This window comes from Equus asinus, chromosome 16 (assembly GCF_041296235.1).
Source record: "Equus asinus isolate D_3611 breed Donkey chromosome 16, EquAss-T2T_v2, whole genome shotgun sequence".
Lineage (NCBI taxonomy): Eukaryota > Metazoa > Chordata > Mammalia > Perissodactyla > Equidae > Equus > Equus asinus.
Genome location: NC_091805.1, coordinates 34,748,440 through 34,764,601, shown reverse-complemented (window position 1 = coordinate 34,764,601; position 16,162 = coordinate 34,748,440). Strand labels below are relative to the sequence as shown.

At 37.0% G+C, this 16,162-nt stretch overlaps 2 protein-coding genes across 9 annotated transcripts in view; one reads left to right on the top strand and one right to left on the bottom strand.

Annotated features, from left to right (window-relative positions):
* RTCA (RNA 3'-terminal phosphate cyclase) overlaps positions 1-7,828 on the bottom strand; it is a 37,622-nt gene extending 29,794 nt beyond the window's left edge. Inside the window, exon 1 of one of the 4 annotated variants that reach the window (XM_014851500.3) lies at positions 7,683-7,828. The gene's annotated coding sequence lies outside the window, so the exon portion shown is untranslated. The remainder of the gene's footprint in view (positions 1-7,682) is intronic. The other 3 variants (XM_014851502.3, XM_014851501.3, XM_070486914.1) reach the window with 3 other exon arrangements.
* Positions 7,828-16,162, top strand: part of DBT (dihydrolipoamide branched chain transacylase E2) — a 42,568-nt gene continuing 34,233 nt past the window's right edge. Inside the window, exons 1-3 of one of the 5 annotated variants that reach the window (XM_070486912.1) lie at positions 7,932-7,985; positions 11,961-12,050; positions 13,299-13,422. Coding sequence is in view for 1 of the 5 variants with exons in the window: in XM_014851498.3 (XP_014706984.1) it covers positions 7,935-7,985; positions 13,299-13,422 (175 nt within the window). In the remaining 4 variants the exon portion in view is untranslated. Of the gene's footprint in view, positions 7,986-11,960; positions 12,051-13,298; positions 13,423-16,162 lie in introns of those variants that run through there. The other 4 variants (XM_014851498.3, XM_070486910.1, XM_070486913.1 and 1 more) reach the window with 4 other exon arrangements.

Below are 16,162 nucleotides of genomic sequence, written 5' to 3'. Positions count from 1 at the left end.
GGATGAAAAGAAAGCACTAAAGTAAAAAGTAGAAATACATATATATATCTAATAAAAGTGAAAGTAAATAAAGTAACCTTTCTGGTTGAAAGTCAGAGATGGCTTAAAAATATATATATCATTTATAAGAGAGGCACCTAATCACTATGGAAAGCAGTAGAGAGTATCCTTAGAAAATTAAGAATAGATCTACCATATCATCCAGCTATCCCACTGCTGGGTATTTATCCAATGAACTTGAAAACACAAATGCATAAAGATACATGCACCCCTATGTTCATTGCAGCATTATTCACAATAGCCAAGACTTGGAAGCAACCTAGCTGCCCATCAAGGGATGAATGGGTAAAGAAGATGTGGTATATATACACAATGGAATAGTACTCAGCCATAAGAAGTGATGAAATACAGCCATTTGTGATAACATGGATGGACCTTGAGGGTATTAAGCCAAGTGAAATAAGTCAGAGGGAGAAAGTCAAATACTGTAGGATCTCACTCATAAGTAGAAGATAAAAACAACGACAAACAAACACATAGCAACGGAGATTGGATTGGTGGTTACCATGGGGGAAGGGGGAGGGGGGAGGGCAAAAGGGGTGAATAGGCTTACATGTGAGGGGATGGACTATAGTTAGTTTTTGGGTGGTGAACATGATGTAATCTACACAGAATTGGAAATATAGTACGATGTACATCTGAAAGCTATATAATGTTATAATCCAATGTTACTGCAATAAAATTTAAAAAAATAAAGAGGCACCTAAAACATTAAGGATCATGAAAAGTTGAAAATAAAAAGATGGAAAAGATGCACCAGATAAACACCAACTAAAATAAAGCTGGTATAGCTATATTAATTACAAATTAGACTTTATGTATTAAAGCATTATCATTGACAAAAGAAAAGAGTCACTACAAAATAATAAAAGGTTGACTTCACCAGGAAACATAACTATTCTAGACCTTGTCTGCACTTAATAAAATATCTTCCAAATATATGTCATAAATTGTTAGAACACAAGAAATTGACAAATCCACTACCATGTTGTGAAATTTTATCATGGCTCTCAATTATTGGTAGATCAAATATATCATAATTTAGGAAAGATAAAGGGGATTTGGACAAAACAACTAATAAGCTTCATCTAATGGCAATTTTTGGCCTTCAATCAATTATTATCGATTACATATTTTCCTCAAGAACTCATAAACCATTTATAAAAGATGACTAAACTGTAAAGCAAGTCTAAGCAACGTCCAAAGAATTTGTATCACACAGGTGACATTCTCTGACCAAAATGCAATTATGTTACAAATTCATTCCAAAAAAGACAACCATAAAAACACATATATTTGAAAATTTATAAACACTTCTAGTAATTTATGGAATAAAAGAAGAGGTGTTAATAGAAAATTTTAAAAGTATTTAAAGGTGAACAAAAATGTAAGTTCTGCATATCAAAATCTAAGGAATGCAATGAAACCAGTACTTCAAAAGAAATTTTTACCATTAAGTATTACTATTAGAAATGGAAAAGGCTGAAAAGTGACTTAAGGAGTAAGGAAAAGAACTAGAAAATAAATCCAGAGAAAGTAGAAAGGAGCTAATAAAGATAAAAGCAGAAATTAATAAATTTTAAAACAAAGTTGGGTCTTTAAAAGAACTGATAAAATTGACAAACCTCTGACAAGACTGATCGAGGAAACAAAAGTATAAATAAATAATATTAGAAAAGAAAAGAGAGCACATAACTGTAGATACAATAGAGATTTTTTAAAAAGCAGGAGAATAGTCCGATCAACTTTTTGCCAATTAATTTGAAAACTTAGATGACATAGACAAATTCCTAGAGAGATATAACTTACTCAAACTGGCTCCAGAAGAAATAAATACATTTTGTTCAACAAGTAGATTTCATGAAAAAAAATAATAGTAGTTATCTGAATCTTGATTCAAATCGTAAAAAATGGAGGACTTATCATATAAATGAGAGAATTGAAAATATGTATGATGAAAAAGAAGGAGTAGGTGGGGGAGTAATGTAAAGCTCAATTTATGCTATAACCATTGAAGAAATTTAACTGAACTAATAGTTAAGAGAGGGGTGGGATGGGAAAGGCAGTCCAGAGCATTCTACTGGCAAGATGTACCAAATTTTCTGGGAACAGACCACGAATTGATATGAACTGTCCCAGGTAATACGAAAAGGAAGCAAGACCCCTCAATTCCTTTTATAAGGCTAGTATGACTTTGATCATAAAACCGGACAGGGATGACATGGAGAAGAAAAATTATAAGGCAACTTTATTTATAAATTTAGATGCACCAGTATCAAAGTATTATCAAATAAATCCAATGATGTTTTTAAAATACTATGCATTATGACCAACTTAGGATTGAAGATCAGTTTAACATTAGGAAAACGTTATGATGATGTATCAAAAACCTAAAATCATGTCAGTAGATGAAGAAACAGCATTTGAAAAAAGTCAAGATCTATTCATAAACAAAGATCAAACAAAACTAGGAATAAATATAAACTCCCTTCACTTGATTAAGGACATCTGGAAAACCCTACAGCAAATTTCATTCTTAGTAAAATAAATAATAGTAAAATATTAGGCATCTTTCTTTTAAAATCAGTAAGAAGATAAGAATGCCCATGAATGTGCCTTCTTTTCAACAGATGATGGAAGTCTATCCAGATTCTACAAGAAAGGGAAAAAGGACAAAAGATTGGATAGGCAAAAACAACCCCATCCTCATTCACAGATTCTATGACTACCTACATGGAAAACCCCAAAGAATCTTTAGATATGTTATGAAAATATAATTTCAATGAAATTCCAATCAAATACCCACAAGGACTTTTTTAAGGAGCCTGACATGCTGATTCTAGAATTTTATGAAAGAACAAAAGGGCAGGAATAACTGACAAAGAATGAGGTGGAGAGTACTCATCTTTTCAAAATCCAGGGTTAATATGAAGCTAAAGTAATTAAGATAATGTGAAATTGGCACAATGATAGACAAATAGACTATTTAGAGCACAGAAACAGATTTCTATGACAGATGGGATGGTAGAGCAGTGGGAAAAGAGTCACGCTTCAGTTTACGGTGCTGGAACAACGGGTTAACCGTTAGGAAAACATCAAATTGGATTTCTATCTCACACCATACACAAAAATCATTTCAAGATGGTTTAAAGACTTAAATATCCCACACTATATATGAAATTAACTCAAAATGGATCAAAACCCTAAATGTAATAGCTAAAACTATAAAACTCTTACAAGTAAACATAGACGTAAATCTTGATGACCTTGGATTGGTAAATGGTTTCTGAGATATGACACTAAAAGCACAAACAATAAAAGAAAAAAATAGATAAATTGGACTTAAATTTACTAAAAATTAAAAACTTTTGTGCTTTTAAGGGTTACTATCAAGAAAGTGAAAAAACAAAGCACAACATGGGAGAAAATTTTGTAAATCATACCCTACCCACTAGCATGGCTATAATAAAAAAGACAGACAATAACAAGAGTTGATGAGGACATGAAGAAAGCAGGACCTTCACACACTACTAGTGGGAATGTAAAATGGTGTAGCCACTTTTGAAAACAGTCTGGAAGTTCCTCAAAAAGTTAAACATAGGGTTATCATGCAACCCAGCAATTCCACTCCAGGTATATACTCAAGAAAAATGAAACCTTATGTCCACACAAAAACTCGTACACAAATGTTCATAACAGCATTATTCAAATAGTCCAAAAGTAGAAACAACCCAAATGTCTATCAACTGATGAGTGGATAAACAAAAATGTAGTATATCCACACAAGGAAATACTATTCAGCCAAAAAAGGGAATAAAATACTGATACATGTGTCTTACAGCTGAACCTTGAGAAAATTATGCTAAGAAGCTAGTCATAAAAGACCACATATTGTATGATTCTATTTATATAAAATGCCCAGAATAGGCAAATTTATAGAGTCAGAAAGCAGATTTGTGGTTGTCAGAGGCTTGGGGGCTGGCGGGGAGTCCCAGAATGGGAAGTGATTGCTAACAGGTATGGGATTTCTTTTTGGGGGTGAGGAAAATGTTCCGGAATTAGATAGTGGTAATGGTTGTACAATTTTGTGAATATACTAAAAATCACTGAATTGTTCACTTTAAAAGGGTGAATTTTATGGTATGAGAATGATCTCAATTTTTAAAATTTTGATACATTCAACTACATTAAAATGAAGAACTCTGTGCATCAAAAGACACTTTCAAAAAAGCAAATTCTAGTCAGAAACTAGAAGAAGATAGCAACACATATAAATAAAAAAGCATAAGAGTCTAGAATATATAAACAATTCCTACACAAATCAACAAGAAAAGGATGCATACACAATAGGGAAAAAATAGCCTAAAAGCATGAGCAGGCACTTCAAGAATGGTTAATAAACATATGAAAATATGTTCAACCTTATTAATAATCAGAGAAATTCAAATTAAGACCATAATACCATTTTATAACTACTAAATTGGGAAAACATTAACTGTTTAAGTGTGACAATATTAAATGAGGAGTGATAGGTACTCCCTTAACAGCTGCTGTGTATTTTGTGCAATTGTGTTGGAAAACAATCTAGCATTATCTTGGGTAAAATTAAAGATAAATATAACTCATGTCTCAACAATTCCATTGTTTTTTTTTTTGAGGAAGATTAGCCCCGAGCTAACATCTGCTGCCAATCCTCTTTTTGCGGAGGAAGACTGGCCCTGAGCTAACAGCCGTGCCCATCTTCCTCTAGTTTATTTGTGGGATGCCTGCCACAAGATGGCTTGCCAAGCAGTGCCATGTCAGCACCCAGGATCTAAACCAGCGAACCCCCGGCCGCTGAAATGAATGTGTGAAATTAACCACTGCACCACCAGGCTGGACCCACAACGATTCCATTTTTAAGTATAGTATATATCTATCCCTTACTAGTCAAAGTGTAATTGGCTAACCAATAGCATCTGTATCACCTAGAGCTTGTTAAAAATGCAGAATCTCAGGCCCCACCCAGATCTATGGAATTGGAATCTGTGTTTTAGTAAGATCCCCCAATTGATATGAATGCTCATTACACTCTGAAAAGCACTACCCTAAAGAAACTCTTGCATGTACACCAGGAGAAATGATCAAGAATGTTCATGGCAGCGCTAATGGTAATAGCAAAGAATGGGAAACAACACAATTGTTCACTGAATAGTGATGGATAAATAAATTGTGGTATCATCATAAAAGCTAGTTGCAGAAAGATACCATTCGACACCATTTTTATAAGACTCAAAACAAGCAAAAGTAAACAATGTGTTGTTAGGGATCCACGTATGTAGTAAATTCTAAAGGAAACAAAGGAATAATAAACACACAATTCAAGATAATGGTTGTCTCAGAAAGAGAGGGAAGTTTAAGAGGAGGAGCAGATGGTGACCTTCGCCAGCATAGAAAAGGTTCTATTTCTTAAATTGGGTGGTGGGCTCAAGGTTTTCATTATTATGTGTGACTTACCTATATGTTACATTATTTTTTTGTATGTATATAACACATTTTTAAATAACTTTACTGCAGTATGCATACCATAAATTTCACCTGTTTCAAGTGTACAACTCAATGATTTTTAGTAAATTTACAGAGTTATGCAACCATCGCCATAATGTGGTAACAGCAAATTTCCATCGCCACGAAACACTTTCTACTGCCCTTTTGCAATCATTCCCCACCCGACCTCCAGACCCAGGCAACCACTAAAGTGTTTTTTTATCTCCATAGATTTGCCTTCTCTGGAATGATGCTTCATATAAACAGAATTATGCAATATGTCTCCTTTTGGATCTGGCTTCTTTTACTTAGCATAATTTTTTTTTCTGAGGAAGATTTGCCCTGAGCTAACATCTGTGCCAATCTTTTGTATGTGGGTCACCACCACAGCATGGCTGACAAATGGGGTAGGTCCACACCTGGGGTCCAAACCCATGAACCCAGCCTGCTAAAGTGGAGCATGCCAAACTTAACCACTAGGCCACAGGGCCAGCCCCTAGCATTATATTTTTGAGGTTCATTCATGTTAAAGCATGTGTCATTACATCAGTCATTGTTAAGGATGAATAATATTCCATTAAATGGATATACCACATTTTGTTTATCCATCCACCTGTTTTAAGGACATTTGGGCTGATTCCAATTTTTGGCTATTATGAATAATGCTGTTATGATCATTCTGGTATTAGTCTTTGTGCAGACATATGTTTCATTTCTTTTGGTTAGATACCTAGGAATGGAATTGCTGGGTCCTAATTAGTCATTTTATGAATTTAAACAAGAAGATAAACCAATGTTACCTCAAAAAAATTATTTAGCCAATTAAAAAAAATAAAAAATAAAGTAAAAAAGAGAAGAAATGAGTTCCTTGGTTCTGTTGAGCTCAAGTGAAAGGTTTCACTAGTGGATAGGTGGCATACCTCTTGATGTTGGAAGGATAGACAAGGGAACATAATACTGAATTTGGAAGCGGTAACCCACTGAGGTATGAAGAGGGTAAAAGAAAAGAAACTAGATATTTTCTTGGGAGAAGGCAGAGTTAAAGTCAAAGTTAAGAGGAAGAACATGGTATAAAGGCCCTGGGAAGAAAAATATTCATTTCAAAGACACTGCTATTTTATCTGTTTATACAAACACATGCATGTGGTATTACCAAGTATACTAATAGTGCCTATAAAATGTTCTGTTAGTGGGAAAGTTAAAAAAAATGAAAGTCCTTTTGACTATCTCAGATTTTCTTATGAAGGTAAGGATTTAGATGTATTGCTTACGGTAGTTTGTGTGTGTGAAATACACTGAAAGGCAAATAAGGCAAAAAAGAAGAAAAGTGTGAGTTTGGGTAATACTAGACTGAACTTATGAAACACCTGAGAGTTTGTTTTACAGCCACTAATCTTCAATGTTGAGAATTTATAATGTTGCCTTTGTTCCTTGTGTGGGCGTGTGTTCTTTCCCCCTCTGTGATTCTTTAGACATTTGAGCAGATTTTCATTCCCACGTGAAAGGCAAGAACAGAGAAATGTCATTCTGGACATTTCTAGAAATTGGTTTCCTAGTTGCTTTGAGGAAGACTGACTATTAAAGCTCTGATCTTTTCTCTACTGGTTCCTCTTGACCTAAATTTTACATTTCTCCAAGAGACAAGTAAGTCAAGGATATTAACCCAGGTTATATATCTGTGACATATATTGCATGTGCTGGGCAGCTGCTTCTGACAACATTCCCAGAGAAGGAAGGATCATGTTGATGACATGTTTATTTTAGACATTAGGGCAACCTAGTTCACCTTGCAGGAAAACAAAACAAAGCAAAACAACTGAAAAGCCAATTTGGGTAATTAAGACAACTCAACGGGAGTAAGAAATGCCAGTCATTGAGAAGCATTCCAGTAAAGCCTTGTAACACAACTAGTGGTACAGAGCCTTGCTACAAAGTATACAAGTGTCCTGTAACCTGTAATCCAGGCGGTTACAATACAAACTGAAGAAAATACTTCAACATAACTTTCTCCAGGTAAGCGCCCTTTGTCTCTTAACACTCTCTATTTCCCCCATTACATGGACTAAAAAGGTGATCGTTAGCGCACAAATACTTACACAGCAGTACCTTACCCAACTTTGTCCCTGAAATTAAATTTCGGCTGCTCTCCTCCCCACCTTTTGCCCCAGCCCGGGGCTCCTTCACCTCTCCACGCCCTGAGATTTCCCTCGGGCGCCGCCCGGTGGGTGGGAGGCTCGTTCCTGCGCTCTCCATTGGCCGCTCAGGCGGAGGCGCGTTTCCCAGCTCCGGATAGGTGGCCCTGCCGAGCGACTCTGCACCCGCGGAGCATTTGTCATATCCGGAGTAAAATGGCCGCAGTGCGAGTAATGAGGACCTGGAGCCAGAATGCTGGAAGGCTGGTAAGCAGTTTGGGGCACAGCTGAGATCGAGAAAGGGTGATTTGTCCGGAGTCATCCGAGAGAGGGGTGTTACTTTGTCCTCCGAGTGCCTCGCGTACAGGTCGTGCGCGACGGAGAGGTGGAGGGATGTATGCAAAACGAAGGGCAGAGAAGGAGACGAGCCAGCTGGTTTGGAAGCCCACTCTTTCCCCTTACCTGGGAGCGCCTCTACCGCGACTCTGTCGCTTTCCAGCTCGTTCTACACCCAGGCCAGCTAGCGTTTTGTTGAGCATCATCTAGTGTCTGGGCGTTGTGATGGGCGCTGGGCATACGGAAATATATACTCCTTCAGCATCTATTGAGAACCCACTTTATGCCAGCCGCTGATAATAGGACCTGCCCTCAAGGAACTCAGTCTTCCTCTAGAAAGCAAATCATAACACCATGGGTCCTTGCCTCCGAGGAGCTGAGAGGCTCGAGCTTCATCCTCTGGGCCTGTACTTACCTCTTACGTCCGCACCGGTATCTTTTCAACCTTTTAATCACCAGAGCTAAGACCCGCCACCATCTGCCCTGCAATTCCCCTCTTTCGCACACAGTCTTTTAGCACCAAACAGGTAACATCCCAGTAATCATAGTGCTTCATCCTGTTTGCATAGCGTTTTTCTTCCTGGGTCCCCTCTTGCCCAGATCTTCCAACAGTGGTCAACCCCTCATCTTACAAAACTTTTCAAGAGCCTGCTGTGTACTAGGTACTATACTAGGCGTTGGGGATGCAAATATGAGACACCACCCTGTCCTCTCAGAGATTAATTACAGCCCTGTGGTGAAGGAGAAAGTTAGGCAATGAACAGTTACACCACAGCATGAGAAGTGCTGTGATGGGACAAATATTCATTGGTATAGGAACAGGTAGGACAGGACTTGGAGGTCAGAGAAGAGCGCCTAGAGGATCTTGTATAGCTTGAGATTTGCCCCTTACTAGGTACTGGCCTCTTTTTTGAGAGCTCTCCCTTGGCTTCTGTGACACCAGCTTCCTGATATTCTTGTTCCTATATCTTTGGCCACATCTTCCCAATCTCCTCCTATTTCCCTGCCTGACTTTTAAATATTGCTGTTTTTAAGGGCCCTGACTTTGGCCCTCTGCACTTCTTGTACTTCCTGGGTTATCTCAACCGCTTCTTTGAATTTAGTTGCCGTCTATATGCTGATGATTCCGAAAGTTCCCCTGTCTTCAAGCCAGCTCTACTCCAGACCCATATATATCTTATTGTCCTGGAAATCTCCAATTGCATGTGCTTTAGTTGTTTTTCAGCTGCAAGTAGTAAAAACCCAACCGATAAATAGGAAATTAAGCAACTGTGCATACAAAGCATCCCAGAGTTAGATGACAGCTGGCGTTGACTCCATGGCCTATCATTGTCAGGGTTGTCATTTCAGGAGTTCATTTGGCCTTTTCCTCAGGGTCACAAGACAGCTTCTCCAACTTCATGTTCAAGGCAGGAAGGAAGAAGAGGTGGTAACAGCCAGACTCAGTGGCTAGAACTGTTTTACATGGCCGCAGCTTAAGGGAGCTTGGAGGAGCTAGGCTTAGTCATCTCACATTGTCTGCCATAATGCCTTAAAGGCTCCAGAACTAAAGCCTCAACCCTGTTTCTCTTTTGATTGTCGCCTATAAATCGCTCCAAAATCTAGGTACTATTCTCCAGCCCGCCCCCAACTACAGATATCCTGGTCCTTCCTAATTGGACTTTCTGCTTCTAATCTTGTATCTCGCCAACCCATTCTTCATTAATATAGCCACGGTGATCTTATAAAAGAGACACAAATTTGAGAATATCATTTCCTTGCTTAAAACTGCCCTAAGCAAAATGTCCAAAATTCAAATGACTGTGAGGCACTTCATGATCTGGACATTTCCAGTCTCTCAGGCTTCCTTCCTTGCTAAAACTTACCCATCCCAACCACCACTCTCACACGTACTTCACCCCTACCCCACACTGAACTACACCAGAACTATGTTAAGCAACTTCAGTTAATTGACCACACTGTGTTCTCCCTTACTGCAGACTCTAGACCTTTACACATGTATTTCCTCTGCTTTCAAGGCTCTTGCCTTACTGCCCTAAGCCCTTTTCTACAGCACACCTCATCCTCTGGGTTACTCCTGCTCATCCCTTGAAGTAGGTCTTACTTCAAGTTCACCATTTCCAGAGAGGTTCCCTCCCTTGTGTTCTCTTAACACTCTCAATTTCCCCCATTATAATGCTGTGTTATAGTCACCTGTTTACTTGTCTTCATCTTTCACAGTACGGACTATATATTCCATAAAGGAAGGAATTGCATCTATTTTGTTCTCTAATCCCAAGTGCCTGGCACATAGTAGGTACTCAATAAACATTTGTTAAACAACTTAGTAAAGAACATTGTTTTTTCGTCTGTTAGAAAAACTTATGAGCAACAAGAGCTCTTATCACCTATAGTAAATTATTTAGATGGCCTTATTGTGTTGTGTTTTATACTCATCTATGACATCATGCATTTGACTCTTGATTAACTTACCATATCATGTTGAATTTTTCTATTATCTGTCTTCCTGTAGTGAAGTGTAAGCAACCTGAATTCAGGGACTATATTGTATATGTCACTTAGCTTTGAATTCCTGAGCCCAGCACAGTCCCTGTCTTTAGGAGTGCTCAACAACTGCCTGTTGAATTAGTATTTATTGCCTTCTTATGCAAATCTCCCTCTATTGTTTTGTGTTCTGTTTCTAGAAAAAATAATGTCCTTCCTAGCTTGAAAAATTGTTTTTTTCTCTTCCTTTCTGTTACCTTTTTATCCTTCTTTTTGTCTTTTTAGCCTTCCGTTCGGCAGCTTTACTAATGTTTGTAGCCTTCTCTTGACCGTTCTCTTGCTGTTGATCATATAATGCCAGCTGCACTTATATTGCTGGCTTTCTTTTTCCCCTGTTGATCACCTCAGTCAGAGCCTGTCTGGCTGTCATTTCATGGCTCAAATACTATAATCGTTTCCTAGCTATTTTCTTTCTCTCCTGGTCTTACCTGTTGCAATCTCATCAATAAACTACAACTAGATTGATTTCTTAATCTTTTTCTTCAATAACCCATAAAGTATGAATTCATACTCCTTATCCTGACATTTACAGTCATCAATAATTTGGTCCTTGAGCTACTTCCACGGCTCCCTTTTATAGATATGATCAAGCCAAATCAAGTTATTCACTGTCCTAGTAGACATGCTAAGCAACTTCTTACTGTTTCCTCTGTGTTAAAAGTCCACTTCTGCTCTTTAATTATTAATACCTCTTAAGCAAGACCCAGCTCAGATCTTCTTCCGGGAAATGTTCTCAGGTCAACCCTGAGAAAAATCTCTCAAACTCCTTTAACACCTATTGTCTAAACTTACTACAAAAAATTAGAGCACACGTGCCCACATGTGAGTGTGAGTGTGTGTGTTTATTGTTTCTACTAGGTTGTAAAGTCCTTGAAAGCAGGGATCATTTCTCCTACCTATAATAATGTGATGGTGATGGAGCTGGGCTTTGGAGTCAAATTCACTTGGCTTCAAAGCTGAGGTTTGCCATTTATTTGCTGTGTGACCTTGGACAAATTACTTCACCTTTCTGATCATTAGTTTCTCATGTGTTAAAGAGACTAATGTACCTATTCCAGAAGGTGATTGTGGGACATAAAGATGATATGCGTATAAAGACCTTTAAAGTATCCAGCACATGGTAGGCTGTTAATACATGTTAAGTTCAATAGTGTGTGCCTCCCTTGACCCATTAATAGTTTCTCAATAAAAGTTGTGTTGTTGAAGGTAGGACCTTCTAGTAGTTTTATTTTATTTCAACGGTTTTAAAAATATAGACTATTGTATTTATATAAAAGTGACTGTATATAATTCAGAACTTTCATTTACTGTCCCTAAATTTTATAATGTCTGATTTACTCCTTTGATTCTGTTGTTGACTAGGAGCCAGGGTGGTGGGAATTGAAAGAGAAAGGAAGGACAAACAAAATGGGAGTGTTTGAGAAAGAGAATTCTTTCCCTATCTGCTAAGTTGTAAGTTATCAGTTTTAGATATTTTAGTTAGGCTTTATGTTACTAGCCAGAATATTAATGTTAATAAGAATAAAATATAGATATTATAAAGATTAGTTGCTTTAGGATGATCTCTTAAAGTCAAGCTGAGATGTATGATTTAAGATTGTTCGTGTTTTAGGAAAGGGATCTTCAGCTTGTCCTTGCCTTCAGAAATCAGTAACAGCTTGGAAATTAGACTGAAAAATCACATAAGAATTTAAATGTATTGTTCCTGTCAGTAGACCAAATATTTGTTTTCATATTATTTGCTATAAGAAAGAGGAACAAAATTCCTATTTATAAATATATATTATAACAGGACTATAATGCATAGCATAATATGTATTATAACATAACTTTTAAATTTTAAGAGCCAATCACCACTGAAGTATAAAGTACATGATGATATAGTAATTGTTTTAAGTAAAAGTAACTCCTACATTAATGAAAAAACTTCGAGTACATACTGGAATTCTCAGACACACTAAGAAGTTTGGAAATTTCTGTGTTTTATGTTTAAAAGTGTGATGTAGTTAATTAGGTATTAATAACATTGAAATGTTAACTTTCAAAATAAAATATTCTACCTTTCAGACACTTAGGTTTTGATAGATCAAGTGATATCTTGATCTATCAATACAGTCAGGTCTACTTATTTCTATAACATGTTATCTTTTATTATACTGTTACATAAAATAGTTAAATCTGAAGAGTCATCTATTAATTACGATAAGTAAACCTTTGGGTACAATACTGCATGTGTTTTTCAGTGTCTTTAGATGCTAACAGTTACTTCTGAATTATTTAGTAGTTTTATTTCAAGAACTCTTTAATGAGTCAAGTGCACCTACAAACCTATATGTTTATACAAAATACATTGTTAAAATTTCTTTACTTCCATAAGGAATTTTAGGCAAGGATCATAAGCATATGAACAGATCTACTCTAAGGATATAATTTTACTAAACAAAAGAACAACAAAATTTTCTCCGTATTCTAAGGTTTGAGTTCATTTGATTTCTTGACCAGAAATACCTAAGAAATATCCAACCTTCATAAACGTGATTGGCACTGAAGCCAAGTATTCTGACTTCAGCCTAGATAATTTCATATTGTGACGATGATTCTTCTACTTTTAGAGTAGACTTGAAATTCAAAATATACTTACAGAGATAAGCCATTAAGATCTTTTATAAAAGCTTTTACTTTTGTGTTTCTCATCTCTAGATTTGTGTTCGCTACTTTCAGACATGTAATAATGTTCATGTTTTGAAGCCAAAATATGTGTGTTTCTTTGGTTATCCTTCATTCAAGTATAGTCATCCACATCAGTTGCTGAAAACAAGTGCTGGTAAGTATGATCTTAAAGCCTATATAAAATAATGTTTTATATCTTATTCAATACTTTTTTAAAAGTAATTGAAGACTTACCAAGGTAAAAAAAAAGTTGACCTTTTATTTCTAACCCAGCCCTCCTTGCTCTCCCATCTATCCATTTCTCATTTTCTTCTTTTTTTTTTTGTTCCCCCACTCCCACTCTCTTTTCACATACTTTCCCTTACTACTTGTGTCTTCATAATTTGGGGAATGAATTGTCTTGGGCCATCTGTTCTTTATAATCTGACTCATTTAAGTGCAGTAGTCAACATTGATGCGACTTTCTCAATCAAGGTGAATTGTTGACTTAGTAAACTATTTCCTTGTACTCATTGTATTGTTGATGGATGAGGTGCCTAATCTGTCATATTAAGATGGTGGAATGAAACTAGCCTGAGGTGATCATAAGTAGAAAGTTTCCTGGCTTTATCATTTAATTACCTTTCCCCAACTTTTTCTACCCTCTAAAGAACTTGAGGCTTTAAGTGTTAGGTTTGACAAGGGCACTAAAACTTTTTTTTCTGATGGTCTCTTTAGAACCCTGGAAGAGAGCCAAAGACTTTTATTACATCATTAAGCTTTTGACAGATACTGGGCAGCTTTGTCGGTGCTAGCAATGAAAAATAGGGGAATTCCTGGCAGATCCAACCCCTGACATCAATTGATCCTTCCATACCTTTTATATGTCATCTTCCACAACACCCTAGATATGTAAACCTTATCTTTCCATTTTTTTTTAAGATTTCTATTTTCCGAAGTTGATATTTTCTCTTCTCAGAGAAAATAGAGGCCATTCAAGCAGAAACTCAACCTGCTCCAGTATCTAAACACTTATCATGAACTTTTGGGTTGTTGGTATGCCAAACTAGCTGTGTAACTTTAAGCAGGTTGCTTAATTTCTCTCTGTGTCATCCTCTAGAAAATGAGGGTAATCATGGTATCTAACTCGTTGTATTGTTGTGAGAATAAATATTTGTCACTCCCCTCCTATGTGCCAAGGCACTGCGCTAGGTGCTGGGGACACATCCTTTTCCCAGATTCCCTAACTCAGTAAATAGTTAAGCTAGAAACCTGGAGCCATCCTGATTCCTGTCTCACATCAAATTGATTACCAAGATCTATTAATTTGACATCTTATTTATTTCTTAAGTCTGTCTTCTCATTTTCAAACAGCTTTGAAAATATATAAATATATTAAGTTCCATACTTTAGTTTCTGAACCTGCAGGAGACTCCTCACGGCTTTCTCTGCCACCCCTTCCCCAATCCCATCCAGTACACTCCTGCCAGAGAGATTTTTTCCTAAAATTATGGATCTCAAGTTACAGATCTGAAATGGCAGATGGGACTCCCTGTCAGTTAATTGTTGCTAAATAACAACCTCCCCACACCTTAGTGGCTTAAAGCAACAATGATTTCTTATTTCTCAGGATTCTGGCGGTTGGCTGAGTCATTGCTCTGCTGGTTTCACCTGGGTTCACTAGTGTAACTGTATTTGGCTAGAGGATCACCTGGGCTGGAAGGTCCAAGATGTTCTCACTCACCTGTCTAACAATTGGTGCATATTTTGGGCTGGGACATGTCATTTGTCCTCCACATGGCCTCTCTCATCCTCCACCAAACTAGGACAGCTTTCTTACATGGGGATCTCAAGGCAGTATTCCAACAGGGAGAAGGTATAAGCTGTGAGGTCCTTTGAGCTCTAGGCTTCAAAAGTTGCACAACTTCACTTCTGCTTATTCTACTGGTCAAAGCAAGTCATGGGCCAAGATAGATTTAAGTAGTACTGGTGAAACAGACTCTATCTCTTATGGAAGCAGCTGCAAAGAATTTATGACATATTTATTTACCATTGGCTCTTGATTTCCTTTTGGGTAAATTCCAAACACTTTACCTCAGCATGGCACACAAAGCCTTTTGAAATCTGGGCTGGTTAGTTGCCACATATCCTATCTTCAGCCTTTTAGAACACTTTGTCATTCCCTAACTATGCTATACACTATCATATTTCCATGATATTCCAATACACCTGCTATTCCTTGCAGAATGTTGTTTGTATAGAGGTGTCATAATGTATTTACTTGTCATTTTTGGTTTCTTAGGTTGGTTTGCACTTCTTCATAATAACTATTCTTGAGCACGAATCTTTGTGTACCTCTCTAATTCCTCAGGGGGAAAAAATCTTAAAACTAGAATTACTTGTTGAATCAAAAATATGTTGTGTATTTTATGAGCAATTTTGATGAATAGCAGTCTAAAAATAGAGGAGCACTCGAATCAGTTCAGAGCCATTTGTTAACCTGGAAAATGAGAGGATCCATACATACTTTCTGTTGACCAGAAATACTTTCTCTCTTGGGGCTCATCACCATCAAGTATCATTGGCATCTAAGTGTTATAAAAAGGGGGTAGAAATTTGAAAAGGGGTATAAAATGGAAAGAGGAAAGAGAAGACTAACATTTAATGCTAAGTTGGCAGAACACAGTTTGGGCAAATAAAAATTTCCCATCAAGTCTTCTAGATATGGGTCTTCCTGATCTTTAGCCAGTAAGAATGACAATAGTTATATGAAGTCAAAAGAGATCAAAAAGCAGGCCATTAATGGTTGTTACAATTTCGTAACATAAAACGAGATCCAGTAGGGTATCCCTTTGCACAATATCTTGTTCTATTTTCTATTCATCAAAATCTCATTTGGCAGAGGGCCTTCTATC